Source organism: Sparus aurata, unplaced genomic scaffold (genome assembly GCF_900880675.1).
Source record: "Sparus aurata unplaced genomic scaffold, fSpaAur1.1, whole genome shotgun sequence".
Lineage (NCBI taxonomy): Eukaryota > Metazoa > Chordata > Actinopteri > Spariformes > Sparidae > Sparus > Sparus aurata.
Genome location: NW_022045130.1, coordinates 5018 through 25503, shown reverse-complemented (window position 1 = coordinate 25503; position 20486 = coordinate 5018). Strand labels below are relative to the sequence as shown.

At 42.5% G+C, this 20486-nt stretch overlaps 2 protein-coding genes across 2 annotated transcripts in view; both read left to right on the top strand.

The window, feature by feature from the left end:
* Positions 1-2880, top strand: part of LOC115577893 (NACHT, LRR and PYD domains-containing protein 3-like) — a 38929-nt gene extending 36049 nt beyond the window's left edge. Inside the window, exons 10-11 of the mRNA XM_030410767.1 lie at positions 2055-2101; positions 2228-2880. Coding sequence (XP_030266627.1) covers positions 2055-2101; positions 2228-2796 — 616 coding nt within the window. The 3' untranslated portion in view covers positions 2797-2880. The remainder of the gene's footprint in view (positions 1-2054; positions 2102-2227) is intronic.
* A 1276-nt stretch (positions 2881-4156) lies between these two features.
* Positions 4157-20150, top strand: LOC115577890 (NLR family CARD domain-containing protein 3-like; the record flags this gene model as incomplete). The annotated part of the gene is made up of 9 exons (XM_030410766.1): positions 4157-4217; positions 9475-9539; positions 11227-12474; positions 12556-13046; positions 13143-13316; positions 13796-13969; positions 19454-19500; positions 19626-19958; positions 20005-20150. Coding segments are annotated over exons 1-9 (2739 nt in total), but the record flags the coding sequence as incomplete, so codon positions are not given.
* Between the last annotated feature and the right edge of the window lie 336 nt (positions 20151-20486).

Sequence of the window (20486 nt, the reverse complement as noted above, 5' to 3'; positions counted from 1 at the left end):
CTGCACACTGCCAATTCTCCGCCTCTGTGAGAATTTTTCGGGGGTGGTTAGGGGTGAAATTTAGCTCCAGCGCTGATCGGCGCATGTCGGTCCTTCACTCAACTAAAAAAATGGAAATGTCCCACAAAGCAACATTACAGGACCAAACAAAAGTAACGTAGTAACTGTAACTGTAACTGCCTTTGGCAGCTTATATGAGGAAAAAAATACTGCAGTTATACGTGGAGAAGCATCTGTCCTCCCGTCTGTCGTCTCTTTCGTCCTTCCGACTCTAAATCACATTTCTGCCTGAAAAAGAGCGTCTGTCACTGACAAAAAACTTTAAGCTTTGAATCAGTTTCGCTCTCAGCTGTTCTGGAGTTGTGTTAAGCTTCTGCTGGTGGAAATCCAATGTTTCCTGATTTTGCTGCTTCAAAATAAAAGCTTTGAAATAACTGCATAATGCAGGACTCTTATTGTGAAGGATTTATAGGAATTATTAAACGCAGGAAGATGGCGCGACAACTTTGCATGAATGGACTTTTCATTTCTCTTCTGTGGCAGCAAACAACACATGGTTTCAGTCACTAACTGAGTCTATCCACACACTTTATGTCCAACTACAGTAATAACAGCAGCACTTTACTGTGACTGCAGCAACGTGCTCGTAGCTCTGTCACATACCAGAGAGACTCACTCCCTACCAACACAACACAGAGTAGTGTTTGTTGTCACAAGTTATAGAGCTGCAACTAACAACTATTTTCATAACCCATTAATTAAATACAAAAGCAAAGTTTTAGTTTTTTACATTTCTAGCATTTTATGAAAAGAATAAAACATTGCTCTTGCATTTTACCCTTCAGTCTTGTTCAGTTCAATTTCAAACAACTTCAAATTGTAAAAGCAACATAAATATATTAGAGGTGATGAAATGTCTCCATTATAATATGCGTCAAGATGCAGAGAAGGAGCATAATCAAACGTGAAAGACGCTGCAGATGGATGCAGGTTTTGTTTGATGATTGAAAAGATGCAACTTTTATTTTGTGGACTGACAGCCCTGTGCTGTGATGTAGATCATTGAAGATGACGAACACTGAGATGCATCGAGAATCGTTGACAGCTGAATCGTAATGGAATCGTGGAACCGGTGAAGATTCACACCTCTAAAATGTTTGTTCCATGAAGAATGCAAAAGTAAAATGTAGTTTGTTTTCTAAAGTGCACATAGCACTCCTTCATCCTCCACCATTGATAGTGGCCTCATGTGTGTTAGCAGCATACTGAGGATACCATCAGTCAGAACAGCTGCTGGCTGTGGTGTCATGGGGCGTCCTTCCTCACAACGTAGTCACCATGTTGACTTGTTTCTTTGTTAAGTGACAGACACAATATTATATAATATCAGTTTGCATAGTAGCACAATTCACATGAAGCTCAGTGAACTCAGTACACGCCTTGTTGTTTTAGTTCATATCTGCTGATGTAAAGAGCAAATACAGATCAGACCTGTACAATAAAACACAACAACAACAACAGAGCAGCACTTCCTCACAACATGTGGAAAGTATAAACATATTAGAGAAACACACGTTAAACATGTAATAGATTACATGTTAGACATCGTACCAATAAATACATTTTGAATTTGGATTTGAATTTAGAAAATGAAATAAAAAGATAAATGTACATTGTGAATGCAGCCTGAGCCATGCACTGAGATTAAGGATATATAATATATATATTTTAACAGAACAGATTCAAGTTTCTATTGTGAAGAAATTAAGACTTCATAGGAAACAGCAACAACATCCAATAAAATAAAGATTAAGTGATAAATCCAACAGGAGGTTTGTGTGTGTTCTCAGATGTTGTGGTCCTCTTTCACACACACCAACATCCTGTGGCTCACTCTCAGTGTGTGAGGAGAGTGGCAGAGGTGAAGAGGTTCAGGGAGAACAGGGAGAAGCAGCCTGATGGACAGATTGTGTTTCTGTGTATGAGAGTCATGTCATGTCCATGTTTGCATGCTGAAAGAGGATGTGCTGCTCTGACCCCCCTCCTCCTTTCAGGGTGGAGCCTGCTGGAGTCCGATGGTTGACACCAGGTCCGTGGAGATGTGAGTGTCTTTTTACTTTAATTCATGAAAACACTGTGACATCACTCATTCACATCTGTGATGTCATCATCACACTGATGACACATTAATAACTGCAGCTGTGTTGTGTCTTTTTCTCTCCATCAGATTCCTGTGAGCTCACAGTCGACACAAACACAGTCAGCAGAAACATCAAACTGTCTGACAACAACAGGAAGATGACAGGTGTGAAGGAGGTTCAGTCATATCCTGATCATCCAGAGAGGTTTGACAGGTGGCCTCAGCTGCTGTGTAGAACTGGTCTGACTGGTCGCTGTTACTGGGAGGTCGAGTGGAGAGGAAGTGTTTCTATATCAGTGAGTTACAGAAGAATCAGAAGGAGAGGAGGCAGTGATGACTGTGTGTTTGGATTCAATGATCAGTCCTGGAGTCTGAGGTGCTTTGATGGTTGTTACTCTGTCTGGCACAATAACAGAGAAACAGACATCTCCTCCTCCTCCTCCTCCTCCTCCTCCTCCTCCTCCTCCTCCTCCTCCTCTGGTAGAGTAGCAGTGTATGTGGACTGTCCTGCTGGCACTCTGTCCTTCTACAGAGTCTCCTCTGACTCACTGATCCACCTCCACACCTTTAACACCACATTCACTGAACCTCTTTATCCTGGATTTAGGCTCTTCTGGCTCAGTCCTGTTTCCTCAGTGAGTCTGTGTGGTGTTTAGTGTGCAGAGTCTCCTCCTGTCACAGAAACATTGTCAGTGCTGAACAGTTGAGTCTGTACAGGATCACAGTCACATCAATCTTTCAGCTTCTTGGAATAAATTCATCAGTCAACTTTGTACAAAATGATTCAAACTGATTGAAAAGATTCTTCATTTACATTTTAAACTTCTTCCATTAAATTGTGTAAATTTTGTTGACTTGTACTTTCTGTCATGTGTTGTTTTGAATCCCGGCTCTTGTTTCAATAAAATCCACAACTATTAGTGAAATGTGAGAAACAGAAAACATTGACTCGTCTGCAGCTTTAATTGTAGAGAATCATTGTGAACAAAGTTGTGAATGGACAGTAAAATATGATCAAATGTACTCGACACTCCACCTGAAACACTCTGACTTGTTTCATGTGTTTCTAATGATGAAACTAAAAGTTTGATGGTGTTGGTTAACACATGTAATTATGTCTGTAGTGACGTGATAAACTGCACAACATCTGTTAATTTCTGTGTAATTATTATATGAGAAGAAAACACATTTGAATGACAATCATTGTGTTTCTCTCAGTGTTTTGTGGCTGTTAAGGTCCGGCTGTATTTTCAGGACGTTTGTTGGATTTGAATCTCGTCCGTGAAACTAAACAGCTGTGAGAAAAGTCTTTCTCTGTCTGACCTGGTGGCTCCACTTCTTACAGACCAGTTTTAAAGTCCAACAGCAGGCGACGGACCGAAGAGCCGGAGACCAAATAGTCCACACAAAACCGACAAGCTGCCGACTCGACGGCTCAGTGAGCTGAAGAAGTTCTGTGAAGTTCTGTGGTCGTGGGTTCAACCTGGAGTCAGAACCAGTAAGAAAGGAAGGACGAGTATCTGATGACGTCGCTTCCACTGTTAAAGTTCTGAGTTTAAATCCTCGAGGTTTTCACACAATTATTTTGTGGTCAAAAGAAGTGAAATGCTCAAAGAAAGTGATTCATTTGAGACTGATTCATCAGCTCAGGATGGTGAAGTGAAGTCTGGAGGTTGTGGGTTCAATCCCTGGGTAGCTCAGCTGATTTGTGCAAGCAGCCACATACCGGTTTGTTGACATCCGTGTCTTCCAGTCGTCCAAACTAGTTGATCCGTCGAGTGTGCGCTTACTCCCTCACTGGCAGAGAAGGAAACTTGAATTTTGCAGACAGAGAGGTATTCTAGCATTTTCGTTTTTCTGTTCATAACATACATGTTCATGTTACAGCCTGCCATGAGCCATGAGTTATGAGTCTATTCGCTCTGCACTGAGAGCTAGCTTGTCCGCGCATGATCGCAGCTCACACAGAGAGGGGACTTGTCAGTGGCGATCGAAGCTGTTTCCGAAATAGTCACGATGGAGAGCTTGTCTGATGTCGAAGTGGAAGACATCGACGACAAACCTTTTGAATTCGACGGTAGACCATATTTGTTCGAACCGGAGTATGCAGATGAGGAGTTACTTGCACTAGAGAACGAGAGAGCTCTGCTCTCCTCTCTGCAAGAAGGCGGAGATGGAGCATGCGCATTAAGCTTGCGCTCTGTAAACAGATAGTAGACGGAGAAACCGAACACAAGAAGAAGAAAACGAAAATGGCTTGTACAAGGAAACCAGAATCGTTTGTGTGGACCGATAATGAGGTCAAACTGCTGCTGCGACTCACACTCAACTACAAGGCGAGTAAGTTGCAAGAAACACGAAAACAAGCAGTAGTCCGCCATTGTTGTTGTTGTTGTGAGACATCGCGGGGTTCAGAGGTCAGTGGCAAGAGGTCGAGGGGTTGGGCGATGGCGTCATCGTTTTGGAAAGTATGCTCAGATTCGCTGTCCACATGAAAACGGGAGGGCTGCGTTTTCAGATTTTACCACCCTGAGACCCGGTTTCAAAAAAGTGCGATTTCAGGATCCATGTGGACGATCGGCCAAAACGATGCAAAACATGTGCGTTTCCACAAGAGAGCGTTTCTGTCTGGACGGCCTCTCAGTGCAGAGCGAATAGAATCATGACAGGCTGTAACATGGACATGTACGTTATAAACAGAAAAACTACAATGCCGGAATACATTTCAGTCTGCAAAATTCAAGTTTCCTTCTCTGCCAGTGAGGGAGTAAGCGCACACTCGATGGATCAACTAGTTTGGACTACCGGAAGACAGGGATGTCAACAAACCGGTATGTGGCTGCTTGTACAAACACACTGTTTTAACCACTTTTTTATTCATTTTGGACCTGGGCCTGAGCCCAGCTGTGTGTCCTTAAAGAGTGACTGGTCAAATGATCGTTTCATTGATTTTAAAGGACAACAACCTCCTGTTGTAAAGAGGTGAGCTGTTACATTTACCAGATTCATGCTTTTTACACCAGATCCTGCTTGTCCCGATCAATGGATGAGATCATTAAATATAAAAACAAGAACATTCCTCTCAGACAGACAGTAAGTGGTTGTCATGTTGCTCTCTGTTGATGTTTGTCCTCATTAAATCCAGTGTGACCAGTTGTCCTGATGGTCTTCATGTTCTCAAAGTGATGATGGAGGTCAGAGCAGGATTAGTATTAAATTTATTCATTTTGAGTCATAAACACTACAGTGCTGTGTTGTAAGGTGTCTGCTGATGTTGCATAACTTTTGAGGTGAGATTTGAAGCATGTTAAGATGCTTAAAACACAGTGTAAAGTTCTGACCCCATGCTGCTAGCTGTCAATGCTAACTCACTGTTCAAGGAGCCCTGTAAGGGGTGGACCAAAAGTGTTCACGTCTTCGCTACTGGCAAGTCAAGGGCAGCTTGAGCGATAAAGCTGCATGTTGAAATCGACCGAAGTTCTCCTTTAAAATGCAAATGCATCACAAAGCAGGTTATTTTCACACAAAACATTTTAGTTTCAGGAACGTCTCAGTAACTGTAGGTTTGATTTTTTAAAGTATTTTTTCTGCCTTTATTGATACATTAGCTGAAGACTTAACAGTAAACAGAGAGACTTGCAGCGACCGGCCCCAGGCCGAGACTCAAACCCAGGTCCGCTGCAGCAAAGCCTCTAGATATGGTACACATGCTCTACCAACTGAGCTAAGGGATGTCACTTACTTCAGCAATGACACTGGGTCTCTTTGGGTCATTAATCACCAAAACAGGTTATTTTGGTTCTTACGATGCATCAAAACATTAATGAGAAACTGTGATATTGTTTGATTGGATAATGTTCATTGCATGCAGCAGACAAATAAAGTTGGAAGCAAAGTGTGATAATGAAAATCAAGTCAAGGCAAATGTTTCTGTTTAACCATTTAACGCTGTGCACCAACGTCCAAAGTTCAGCAAAAAAAAAGTAGAGAAAAAACAGAACAAACACAAAATTGCACGTCCACAGTTTGAAGACATAAAGCACAAAATAATACACAAACTGAAGTTCAGGTTCAGACACCTGATGTCCAGGTAGCTCTGTGTGTTGGAGGACTGTCATGAAATTCTGAGATTGTAAGTTTGATTCTTGAGTCAGTCTGAGTTTTGAAAACGGCTCTTGAGATAAAAGACTCAAAAGCAGGATGTTAAGGTATCTGATGAGCTGGTCTGGAGGTTGTGGGAGCAGGGTGGTACTAGGACTGTAAGTTTTGAGATTGTGTGTTCAATTCTTGACAGATTTTTTGAGTGTTGAGATTCAAAAGAGTAAAATGTGAATGAAACACAAGCAATCTGTCACATTCAGTAGCTCAGGCTGATAGAGGTCTGGTTTACAATACTCTGTAAAGTCTGGAGGTTGTGGGTTCAATCTCTGGGTAGTTCAGCTGATTTTAAACCTGATGTCCACAAGAATAAAAAAGGGACAAACTTATTCAGGCCCACATCTGTTTGTTAAGAATAAGAAATCCTCTAATATGTGTCCAGGTGAAATTGCAATCATTATTGTTTCCATGCTATATTAAAAGGAACCAGAACACATGAACTGACATGTAGTCTGTTGATTTGAGATGTGGACCTCCAGAACCTCGTTAGATTGTCCCGCACACATTTTAGATGCTTCCTGTGGTTGTTAACAATCATTTACAACTATCTGAGAACGTTTTTTTATGACAGCAGAGGACAAACACGAACACCAACATGTTACAATCACATCAACAGCCAGGAGGTGAAGAGGGAGAGACAACCCCCAGACTCCCTTATGAAATCTCTCCATTTAGTGAGTTTTTGAGTTATAAACTCTGTGAAGCTGTTTGTGACTGATTCTTCATTATTTGGGACTTCTTGTAAATTCGGCATGTGACTCTCAGTCAGTCACACGCTTCTCTGGGTGTTTCTTCCTCAAGTTTAGTTTCATTTCTCTATATTGGCCGTCTGAACCTCCAGCTGAAGGTATGTAATGAATCTGACATGTTAGACTCGCTAACACAAGCTCTACTTTTCATTGTTACACAGGAAACAGCACAAAAAGTTAAGCTCGGTTGTTTATTTCTCCAAACTCACGAGTTTAAACTCGGAGCGTCCGGACACACACCTGTCTGAATCAGCCTGTGGAGGAGGCCGAGACGAGCCGCCGCTCTCCCGCTGTCTGACGCACTAAACGCGGCTGGAGAGCAGCTGTTGGTGTCGGTGAATAATCTGTGGTTGTATTTACAGTCCAGGACTGATGAGGAGGCAGTAAGAGGACATCCAGGAGTCTGAAGCTTTATTTAATTAATACAAATATAACTTCATCACTGAGCAACAGTCAGCAGGAACACGTCGGCTCTCAGTGTCAATACTTAAAGTGCCCGTTACGTTACTCGAGTATTTCTGCTCGTGATTACTTCTCAGAGGAAGAGATTCTAATCTTTACTTTGCAGATAAATGTTTTAAATAAACAACAGATGACCAGATTGACTCTTTTAGATTAAAAGATATCAGAGAAACGTGTGTGTTGACTCCACCACAGCGTCATGACGTCATCTAGTGGACTGATCCAAGTCCAGCAGCTGATGTTCTGACAGGAGACGTGACGTCAGTGAGAGACGTCATAGCCTCTACAGCCAAAACCCACCTGAACACACCTGAGACTTCCATATTTTATAATAACACAACAGGTTATTAGAACAATTTCTGCCTCTTGGTTAAATCAACTTGTCAGTATTTGTTTTGAATCAGTTATTTAACACTCCAAGCTCCACAGAAAGTCTCCACAGTCATGTACAGAAGGACAGTGACTGTTTTTATACCCTTTAAAATGTGACAATGTTTATGTAAAAATGACATGAATAAAATTCAGTCTAAATATTATAAAACATATAGATCGCCCTCTGGAGTCACTGGTGTTACTGTGTGACAAAAGTCTTTTATTTTGAAATACAACTCAGACTGATGACATCACTTTCCTCCCTGCAGATCTGTGAAGACAGGTCCTGGATCAGTCCACTGTCTCTTTTCTGTCAGAAGACATTTTCACGTTTGTCTCCAGATTTCACGTCACTGCTGTGAGCGACTTTATTAGTAGAGAACAGTAAAAAACAGAATACAAACTGATTTAATGACATGATTTAGTTTTGGTTTGATGTCCTGTAGCAGCCATTTAGTGAAATATGTATTAATAGAGTCGGTGAGTTCTGGAATAATGTGCTCTGAGTTTAAATGTTAGAAGAGGAAGTCGACTTTCAGACATTTTGTCCTTCAAGAGTGTTTCTGACCCAAAGGCTGATTTCAGTTGATGTGCAGATGAATGATTTGTGTTTCCTCTCCAGATGAAAGTGTGTGTGAGATGAGCAGCATGAATCAGTGTGAGGACAGAGAGGAGGGAGGCCCTCCCTCTAAAACCACTGGACCTGGAGCTGGACCTGGACCTGGACCTGAACCTGGACCTGGACCTGAACCTGGACCTGAGCCCAGCTGTGTGTCCTTCAAGAGTGACTGGTCAAAAGGTCATCCCATTAATTTTAAAGGACAACCACCTCCTGCTGTAAAGAGGTGAGCTGATAATAACATTAATATGTGACTGATTCATGTTTTAACTGTGGAGAAAGATGTTTTTTGAAACCTGATGTTTATTTTCAGCTTCGTTCTTCTTCACTTAAATTTATCTTCTCACTTTAGAAAGCTGCCCAACAGAACCAGTCTTCAACTCTTCATTTCACTTTATTGAATTAGTTTGGTCCAATATTCTCTGAAGGTTTATTGCTGATGTTTTCCACTATTTTATGGACAGAAGCTTCTGTGTCTGAAGACTAGAACGTGAATTAACATCTCTGGTGGTCTTCTTCTCTGTCCAACAGGAGACCAGCCTCTACTGGACCTGGACCTGGACCTGGACCTGGACCTGGACCTGAGCCCAGCTGTGTGTCCTTCAAGAGTGACTGGTCAAAAGGTCATCCCATTAATTTTAAAGGACAACCACCTCCTGCTGTAAAGAGGTGAGCTGATAATAACATTAATATGTGACTGATTCATGTTTTAACTGTGGAGAAAGATGTTTTTTGAAACCTGATGTTTATTTTCAGCTTCGTTCTTCTTCACTTAAATTTATCTTCTCACTTTAGAAAGCTGCCCAACAGAACCAGTCTTCAACTCTTCATTTCACTTTATTGAATAAGTTTGGTCCAATATTCTCTGAAGGTTTATTCCTGATGTTTTCCACTATTTTATGGACAAGAGCTTCTGTGTCTGAAGACTAGAAAGTGAATTAACATCTCTGGTGGTCTTCTTCTCTGTCCAACAGGAGATCAGCCTCTACTGGACCTGAACAAGGACCTGGATCTGAGCCCAGCTGTGTGTCCTTCAAGAGTGACAAGTCAATAGATCACCTCACTGATTTTAAAGGACAACAACCTCCTGCTGTAAAGAGGTGAGCTGTTAATAACATGAAAATCTGACTGATTCCTGTTTTATGTTATTAATTCAGAGAAATTTGTTTAAACTTTTTGTTTTTTTCAGCATCGTTCTTCTTTAGTACATTTATATTCTCACATGTGAAAGCTGCCCAGTAGAACCAGTCTTCATCTCTTCAATCCAGTTTAACATTTGTCTGATGATTTAACCTCTTCATCATGTTTGACTTCATATAGTGTTTGTTTGTGAAACGTGCAGTAAAACAGTTTGTAGTTGTTATTCTCACTTTGATTCAGCTGATCTGAGCTCAGTCTCAGTCTTTGACAGTTTGTGTTAGCAGCCGACTCCTCCTGTCTTTTCTTAAAGTTTCCTGAACTGTTAAATCAGCTGCTGTAGTTGATCTGAAGTTCACAGACTTTCCAGTCAAACACCTGTTTGCAGCGAGTGTCCATGTTTCTCTGATCAGATCCACTGGGATGTTTTTAGATTGGAAGACAGGATTACTGACCTTCGGCTTGCAGAGGAACACACCTTGAAGCCAGTGTTTTCCTCTCACTGTTCTCTGGTGTGTCAGTTTTGCTCCAGCCTCCAGACTGTCCAGTTCCATCCCCACCACAGAGCTTGCCTTCCTGTCCAGCTTATTCAGTTTGTTTGTACTACAGCTGCTGATGCTGCCTCCCCATCCACCACAACACAGATGACACTGAACCACAGACTGGTAGAACATCCGTAGCAGACTAGTGCAAAAATTGAAGGACCTGAGCCTCCTCAGAAAGAACAGCCTGCTCTGTCCTTTCCTGACGAAGGCTTCAGTGTTGTCTGACCAGTTCAGCTTGTTATTCAGTTGCACCCTGACAAAACATGGAGGTGTCAAGCATCTCCACCTCCTCCCGTCTATTACAACAGGGATGTGGGGCTTCTTCCACATGACCTTCAGCTTGTGTTTGTCTCTGAGTGGACAGACACAATGTGACTGATTCTTCATGATTCCTCCACAGAGTCGACCAGGAGAGCTCAGAGGTTCCCAGAGGTCCGTCTGTCCAGCAGCATCAGACACACCTGGACTCCATATTTATGGTCTGTACATGAACAACAACTACTTTTACATCCAGTCTGTTCACAATAATCTCCATGCTGCACTTTACAGACCAGTGGTGAATCTGTCCAACATGGATCTGATGTTAAAAGCTGTCATTCATATAATATTCTGTTTCAGCTGCTGGAGGAGAACATTGTCACATTTGTGAAGAACGAGCTGAAGAAGGTCCAGAAGGTTCTGAGTTCAGATTACCCAGAATGCTCAGAGAGTCAGAGGGAGGATGAGGAGGTGTTGGACGGTGAGGATGAAGAGCAGAGGAGGAGCAGCAGAGAGGCATTTCTGAAGATCACACTTCACTTCCTGAGGAGAATGAAGCAGGACGAGCTGGCTGACTGTCTGCAGAGCAGTAAGAGGATTTCTCTAAAAATTTAACATGATGGATCAATGAGACATTTACTGAAGTCTGATGATGATGAATCTGTTTATATATACAATCTTTAGTGGAAGGAAATTGTGTTATTGTCTTTGTAAATATCTTAATGATCCTATTTGTTGTGTGTTTATATAGAAAGTCATTCTGCAGTTTGTCAGCGTAAACTTAAATCTAACCTGAAGAAGAAGTTCCAGTGTGTGTTTGAGGGGATCGCTAAAGCAGGAAACCCAACCCTTCTGAATCAGATCTACACAGAGCTCTACATCACAGAGGGAGGGACTGCAGAGGTCAATGATGAACATGAGGTCAGACAGATTGAAACAGCATCCAGGAAACCACACAGACCAGAAACAACAGTCAGACAAGAAGACATCTTTAAAGCCTCACCTGGAAGAGATGAACCAATCAGAACAGTGATGACAAAGGGAGTGGCTGGCATCGGGAAAACAGTCTTAACACAGAAGTTCACTCTGGACTGGGCTGAAGACAAAGCCAACCAGGACATACAGTTCACATTTCCATTCACATTCAGAGAGCTGAATGTGCTGAAAGAGAAAAAGTTCAGCTTGGTGGAACTTGTTCATCACTTCTTCACTGAAACCAAAGAAATCTGCAGCTTTGAAGAGTTCCAGGTTGTGTTCATCTTTGACGGTCTGGATGAGTGTCGACTTCCTCTGGACTTCCACAACACTGAGATCCTGACTGATGTTACAGAGTCCACCTCAGTGGATGTGCTGCTGACAAACCTCATCAGGGGGAAACTGCTTCCCTCTGCTCGCCTCTGGATAACCACACGACCTGCAGCAGCCAATCAGATCCCTCCTGGGTGTGTTGACATGGTGACAGAGGTCAGAGGGTTCACTGACCCACAGAAGGAGGAGTACTTCAGGAAGAGATTCAGAGATGAGGAGCAGGCCAGCAGAATCATCTCCCACATCAAGACATCAAGAAGCCTCCACATCATGTGCCACATCCCAGTCTTCTGCTGGATCACTGCTACAGTTCTGGAGGATGTGTTGAAGACCAGAGAGGGAGGAGAGCTGCCCAAGACCCTGACTGAGATGTACATCCACTTCCTGGTGGTTCAGTCCAAAGTGAAGAAGGTCAAGTATGATGGAGGAGCTGAGACAGATCCATACTGGACTCCAGAGAGCAGGAAGATGATTGAGTCTCTGGGAAAACTGGCCTTTGATCAGCTGCAGAAAGGAAACCTGATCTTCTATGAATCAGACCTGACAGAGTGTGGCATCGATATCACAGCAGCCTCAGTGTACTCAGGAGTGTTCACACAGATCTTTAAAGAGGAGAGAGGACTGTACCAGGACAAAGTGTTCTGCTTCATCCATCTGAGTGTTCAGGAGTTTCTGGCTGCTCTTCATGTCCATCTGACATTCATGAACTCTAGAGTCAATCTGCCAGTAGAAGAAAAGCAGTCAACATCCCGTTGGTCTAAACTATTTAGATACAAACCTGACCCAACACATCTCATCAACTCCCAGGAGTCTGAAGCAAGAAAAAACGAAGTTGCATTCACACAGTACCTCAGGAGTTTTGTAGACGAGGCCTTAAAGAGTCCAAATGGACACCTGGACTTGTTCCTCCGCTTCCTCCTGGGTCTTTCACTGAAGACCAATCAGTCTCTCCTACAAGATCTGCTGACACAGATACGAAGTTGCTCAGAGACCAATCAGAGAACAGTCAAGTACATGAAGAAGAAGATCAGTGAGAATCTGTCTCCAGAGAGAAGCATCAATCTGTTCCATTGTCTGAATGAACTGAACGATCGTTCTCTAGTGGAGGAGATCCAACAGTACCTGAGTTCAGGACGTCTCTCCACAGATAAACTGTCTCCTGCTCAGTGGTCAGCTCTGGTCTTCATCTTACTGTCATCAGAAAAAGATCTGGATGTGTTTGACCTGAAGAAATACTCTGCTTCAGAGGAGGCTCTTCTGAGGCTGCTGCCAGTGGTCAAAGCCTCCAACAAAGTTCTGTAAGTGTGGAGAAGTTTCTTTAGAATGCAGTAAATGTGCTGTTATTGACCCAAATAGAAATATTTTTTTTGTTCTGCTCATTATTCTTTATCCAGACTGAGTGACTGTAACCTCTCAGAGAGAAGCTGTGAAGCTCTGTCGTCAGTTCTCAGCTCCCAGTCCTCTAGTCTGAGAGAGCTGGACCTGAGTAACAACAACCTGCAGGATTCAGGAGTGAAGCTACTGTTACCTGGACTGCAGAGTCCCCACTGCAATCTGGGAAGTTTGAGGTCAGATCACTGCTTTTTGTGAATAATTTATATAGTTCTATAAACTCAGACATCAGCTTCTCTGAGTTCATGAATTCTGTGTTTTAGAGAACCTCATTTACGTATATTTAAAATGTGGGTCTGTCAGTCTATTCTGCACTAATCCTGACTTGCATATCTCAACAACCATTGGATGGGTTGTCATGTGGGTTTTGACATTCACGCTCCCCTCAGGATGAACTGTAATTACTTTAGTGATCCTCTGACTTTTCATCATCATCATTTTAATCTGTACAATATGTTGGTTCATGACCAAATATTTGCAAAACTAATGGCATTTCCATCAGCTCCAGTTAGACTCTGTGTTCATTGCTGATTAATAAATTATCGAAAACTAAGATGATGAATATAATAAATGTTAATCCCTTAAACACAGATGTGCACTGAATTATCAGGACTATCAGCTGATCTGTGATGTGTGCTGTTTTGTGTTTCTGCAGGCTGTCAGGCTGTCTGATCACAGAGGAAGGCTGTACTTCTCTGGTCTCAGCTCTGGACTCCAACCCCTCCCATCTGAGAGAGCTGGACCTGAGCTACAATCATCCAGGAGACTCAGGAGTGAAGCAGCTTTCTGCTCGACTTAAGGATCCAGGCTGGAGACTGGACACTCTCAGGTATGTAGAGTCCTGCTGCAGCCACAGACAGTCAGTAGCCCCATTTAAACTGCCATGCAAATTCTCCGCCTCCGCTTCTGTGAGAATTTTTCAGAGGTATTGAGGGGTGAAATTTCGCTCCGGTGTGACAGTTTAACTGGCGTTCATTTTAACTGGCGACAGTCCCAGGTGTGCTGGAGGTGTGGTTTGAGAATACCATCTCGAGAGGGGTCCTTGGCCATGTCCGCTAACCAGGAAAAACATTCCGATCACCCTGCTTATTGATCCAAGTCATGTATATGTGTATTAGTTTTGACCTGGCTTGAACACTACTATTCCACACTGAGATGCCGGGATCTGCGACCTGCAAACCACTGTTAGATGAGTGCTACAGAGCACACAGTGACAGTGTAGGTGACTGTGTCAATGCCTGTCTGAAAAAACGCAACTGTCTATAAATCATCCGAAAGTGCATGTTGTCGGTCTTATATCTTTGTCGTGAATGTCTGTGCTCACAAACAACTCGTGGGTGGAACAATCTGAGGCATTTGCTCACTACGAGAGGCTCGAGAGCAGCGTGGAGACGCTGTTAGCTGTGGCGTTGAGTGCGCAGCGTCCAGGTTAACTTGTGACACCTGTTTTCATTGAGTATTTCTTTCATTCCACACTGCGTTCAAATGGTTACTTAAAGCCATCGTTCCGAGCCGCACACATTGTCATTAAGCTGAAGGCAAGTCGATGTGAAAACTGTCATACAGCCTGCAGAGTATGTTGACATTCAGCCCGAACTCAACGTGAGGTCAGTCAGCTGCAGCAAAGCGTGAGACGTCCAGATCAACCTGTGATACAAACGCTGATCGGCGCATGTCGGTCCTTCACTTAGGACTGGGCGATAAACCGAAAATTTACCGATACCAACATTTACGACAATAACCGACGTCATTTTGGCCATGTCGGTATATTCAGTGTCATAGGCATGACATCCACTAGGGACAGGGGACATGTTCGGTCCACTTGATTAATCTACCCCGGCGTTTACCGATGTGCTTATTTTACATTAATTTGATGGCAAACTCCACCCGCTGATGCAACACCAGCTATGCCAGGTTAGTATTCAAGTGAACCCACTCTCGCTGTGAGTGGCGGACAGTTTGTGTAATGATGCTGCGTTCAAAGGCTGCAACAGGCCACTGTCTTCGGCCGGGCCGGTCCATTGATCAAACATTTGTGTTTTGTTTTTTATTCACTCCAAATAATGACTGTATTTCCAGCTACAAAATGCACATCTCTCTCTTCCCTCCATTGTTGTTTGTATTTGTGTCTCAGCGTGGTCTGACACGTGAGTGTCCTCATGCTGGAAAACGTGACTTCTCGCGTACGTGACGTCACTCCCCGTGATGCAAGAAGAAAGCAAAAATATATATTTTTTACTAAGGAAAATGACAAAACGAGTAACACGTTACCGGCATCACTGATTGTGTAGCTTAAGTGCAACATGGAGCATGAAGATGTAAAGAAAAAAATAAAAACAGTAGAATTAACTTTGAGCAAGTTTGGAGGAAAGTTGGAGATGTGGACCCATTTTAAACAAGTCATGGGCCGTGATAATAACATTTGTCGGCTTTGTCGAGTGCATTAAGTGCGGCACTTGTTGCATTATTCCTTAAGATTTTTGTAGTTCAAACAACTCGCAATTGTAGTCGAGAACGTCAGTTATAACAGCCCACGTATTAAACAGTTGTCAGGTTTAAATCGGTCTCAGGCTCATAATTACATTCAGTGTGTCGGGCCGGGCTCGGACACAACGTGCACGGGCTCGGGCTCGGGTCGGGCTTGATTCTAAGCTCTACTCAGGTCCAGCCGCGACTTTACTGAGGTTCACCCAGTGTGAGCAGCAGGAGGACGGTTAGCTCACCTCCCAGAACATGGCACTGAATCGCTGGAAACTGATTTAGGGACTGTCATCAAATTACTTAGCATAAATATATTAATACAAAATAATTGCAGTTCTTTCAATATCTTCCATGTCATGGGGCCCAGTGACTCCAAACCAACAGCAGATTGTATTAGTAAACTGGACGAATGAGACACAGCTATGTTTATTGTACTTTAGTGCTTCCTCTATTTTATATGAATATTAATATGCAGAATTTTTTTTCTCAGTAGCTTCCATGTCATGTGACCCACTGACTTCTGAAACAGATTCTGTGTCTGTCAAAATATATAATGATAAAGAAGATAATGGTAAAAAAAGTTCTCTAATGCTCAAGAGGTTAACATATTATTAAGCAGCAATGTAAACTTCTCCACTATTTTGTCTCATGTCTTAGATTCTGATTCTGAAGTCCTCAAAATGTTTATTTATTTACATCCAGCCTCTTCCACCACCTGCAGTACAACCACGTGATTCAATTCGAAGAAATAAAATAAGCGAGAAGCGAGAAGTTTAGAATTTGTTTATAAGGAACTGTATATTTTAAACTTTTAAACTTGTTCAGTTGTTGTCATTTCAAGTAATCTGTGCTTTTCAGCTGTTCAATCGTGTGCTTATCAGTTGTTCTTAACTACTAAATAAATGATATAAATCTTAACTACAATGTACTTTTACAGTCCTTTAAAATGGCATTTCTGTAAATACACAGGATTTTTTTCCCCTTTTTTTAGGTGCGGGGGTTTTACTTATCGTTCATTTATCGTTATCGAGGTGAGTTGCTCAATATATCGCAATATTGATTTGAGGCCATATCGCCCAGCCCTACCTTCACTCAACTAAATGAATAGAAATTTCCCACAAAGCATCATTACCAAACTAGGGATCGACTGATTATCGGTTGGGCCGATTATCGGCGCCGATATGCGGCATTTTGACGCATATGTCCCACCCACAGCACCATCTGATTGGTTACAGGCAGAGCGGGTAACAGCCAATCAGTAGTGAAAGCTGTGCATGCACAGTGCTCACACACAGCTGAGAGGAGAAAAAGTTTAGCCACCACGTAAAACTGGATTCACAGCCCGGCTCTGTTCATGGGGGCTTGGTTCCGAAGGTACGTTAAGGCAGCAGACTCTCCCGAAATTGTAATAAACATCCCAGTCCTCTACAACTCACAACTACTAGTAACATTACTGTGAGCCCGTTAACGTTACATAAACATAAGCGGCAGCTCTGCTGCTCGCTGTCCCTCCAGACGAGCCTGTTAATCACTCGATCAATATCAATATGGAAATATTCAGTGACAGTAGAAGTCTGTGTGAATGAGTGAGAGAGTAAAAACCTGATAAACTCAATTCAGTCCAGTTTTATTGCAGGGAAGCACGTTGAGGCGAAGGCTGATTAGCTTTTAATTAGCGTAACATTAGCCCACCGGTCCGCTTTCTCCTTCTCTGGCTGTAGACGCTCAGCAGACTGTAGAAACTCTACAACTCACGACTACTAGCGTTACTGTGAGGCCCAAAACGTTAGCGGCAGCTGTCTGTTCATGATAAACACTGATTATTAAAGTGAAGATGCTGCAGGCTATTAAGTGTTTTTAACGGTTTAATCACTTGAAACAAGGTTGCTGATGATATTGATAGGGAAGTAGTCAGTGATAAAAGTAAGAAGTGTGTGTGAGAGAGAGTAGAGCACGTTCAGGGGATGGCTGTGTGTGTGTGTGTGTGTGTGTGTGTGTGTGTGTGTGTGAGAGAGTGTGTGTGGTTGTGTGTGTGTGTGTGTGTGTGTGTGTGTGTGTATGTGTGTGTAAGCCACACGAGAAGCTGCAGAAAAGCCAAACAGCAAAGCATCGTCTGTCTGAGAGAAAACTGTGGGGCAATAATGGCTGTTTAACTACCAAGTTATTTTACTAGATCTTTTTCTGTGTTGATTGAGTTATCCTAAGCAGCAGAAAATGACATATTGTCATGTAGTGTGTCCTGAAGCTGTCTTTGGCAGTTTCTTGTAGAGAGGAGCAGGATATTGCTGTTCAACACTTAAGACATAATGCAACTGCATCATAAAGCCTACATGAACTGCATGGTGTTCAGGGATGAATAGTCTCTTTTGCTGTTGTACTAGCTATAGTTACTGTTTTTCAAACACTTACTGCAGATGGATAGACTTAAGTCTATGTGTAAAAACACTCAAAGTTAAGTGTTGGAGTTTGTATTATTCAACATTTTTATGCCAATATTTTCCCTTTTACTGCAAATGAATATCGGCTCCAAATATCGGTTATCGGCCTCCTTGACTACTAATAATCGGTATCGGCCCTGTAAAAAACATATCGGTTTATCTCTAGACCAAACAAAAGTAACGTAGTAACTGTAACTGCCTTTGGCAGCTTATATGAGGAAAAAAATACTGCAGTTATACTTGGAGAAGCATCTGTCCTCCCGTCTGTCGTCTCTTTCGTCCTTCCGACTCTAAATCACATTTCTGCCTGAAAAGCAGCGTCTGTCACCGACAAAAATCTTTAAACTTTGAATCAGTTTCACTCTCAGCTGTTCTGGAGTTGTGTTAAGGTCCTGCTGGTGGAAATCCAATGTTTCCTGATTTTGCTGTTTCAAAATAAAAGCTTTGAAATAACTGCATAATGCAGGACTCTTATTTTGAAGGATTTATAGGAATTATTAAACGCAGGAAGATGCTGTGACAACTTTGCATGAATGGACTTTTAATTTCTCTTCTGTGGCAGCAAACAACACATGGTTTCAGTCACTAACTGAGTCTATCCACACACTTTATGTCCGACTACAGTAATAACAGCAGCACTTTACTGTGACTGCAGCAACGTGCTCGTAGCTCTGTCACATACCAGAGAGACTCACTCCCTACCAACACAACACAGAGTAGTGTTTGTTGTCACAAGTTATAGAGCTGCAACTAACAACTATTTTCATAACCCATTAATCACATAAAGACACAAAAGCAGACTTGTAGTTTTTTACATTTCCAGCATTTTATTAAAAGAATAAAACATTGCTCTTACATTTTCCTCTTCAGTCTTGTTCAGTTCACTTTCAGACAACTTTCCAGATTGTAAAAGCAACATAAATGTATTAGAGGTGATGAAATGTCTCCATTATAAGATGCATCACGATGCAGAGACAGAGCATCATCAAATGTGAAAGACGCTGCAGATGGATACATGTTTTGTTTGATGATTGAAAAGATGCAGCTTTTATTTTGTGGACTGACAGCTGTGTGCAGTGATATAGATCATTGAGGACGACGAACACTGAGATGCATCGAGAATCGTTGACAGCTGAATCGTAATGGAATCGTGAGACCAGTGAAGATAAACACCTCTAAAATGTTTGTCACATGAAGAATGGTGTTTCACACACACCAACATCCTGTGGCTCACTCTCAGTGTGTGAGGAGAGTGGCAGAGGTGAAGAGGTTCAGGGAGAACAGGGAGAAGCAGCCTGATGGACAGATTGTGTTTCTGTGTATGAGAGTCATGTCATGTCCATGTTTGCATGCTGAAAGAGGATGTGCTGCTCTGACCCCCCTCCTCCTTTCAGGGTGGAGCCTGCTGGAGTCCGATGGTTGACACCAGGTCTGAGGAAGTGTGAGTGTCTTTTTACTTTCATTCATGAAAACACTGTGACATCACTCATCACATCTGTGATGTCATCATCACACTGATGACACATTAATAACTGCAGCTGTGTTGTGTCTTTTTCTCTCCATCAGATTCCTGTGAGCTCACAGTCGACACAAACACAGTCAGCAGAAACATCAAACTGTCTGACAACAACAGGAAGATGACATATGTGGAGGAGGATCAGTCATATCCTGATCATCCAGAGAGGTTTGAGACCTGGTGTCCTCAGCTGCTGTGTAGAACTGGTCTGACTGGTCGCTGTTACTGGGAGGTCGAGTGGAGAGGAAATGTTTCTATATCAGTGAGTTACAGAAGAATCAGAAGGAGAGGAGACATTAAAGACTGTTGGTTTGGATGGAATGATCAGTCCTGGCGTCTGGAGTGCTCTGATGATGGTTGTTACTCTGTCAGTCACAATAACAGAGAAACAGACATCTCCCCCTCCTCCTCCTCCTCCTCCTCCCTCCTCCTCCTCCTCCTCCTCCTCCTCCTCTGGTAGAGTAGCAGTGTATGTGGACTGTCCTGCTGGCACTCTGTCCTTCTACAGAGTCTCCTCTGACTCACTGATCCACCTCCACACCTTCAACACCACATTCACTGAACCTCTTTATCCTGGATTTGGGCTCTTGTGGTCCAGTTCTGGTTCCTCCTCAGTGTGTCTGTGTGGTGTTTAGTGTGCAGAGTCTCCTCCTGTCACAGAAACATTGTCAGTGCTGAACAGTTGAGTCTGTACAGGATCACAGTCACATCAATCTTTCAGCTTCTTGTTATAAATTCATCAGTCAACTTTGTACAAAATGATTCAAACTGATTGAAAAGATTCTTCATTTACATTTTAAACTTCTTCCATTAAATTGTGTAAATTGTGTTGACTGGTACTTTCTGTCATGTGTTGTTTTGAATTCCGGCTCTTGTTCCAATAAAATCCAGAACTATTAGTGAAATGTAAG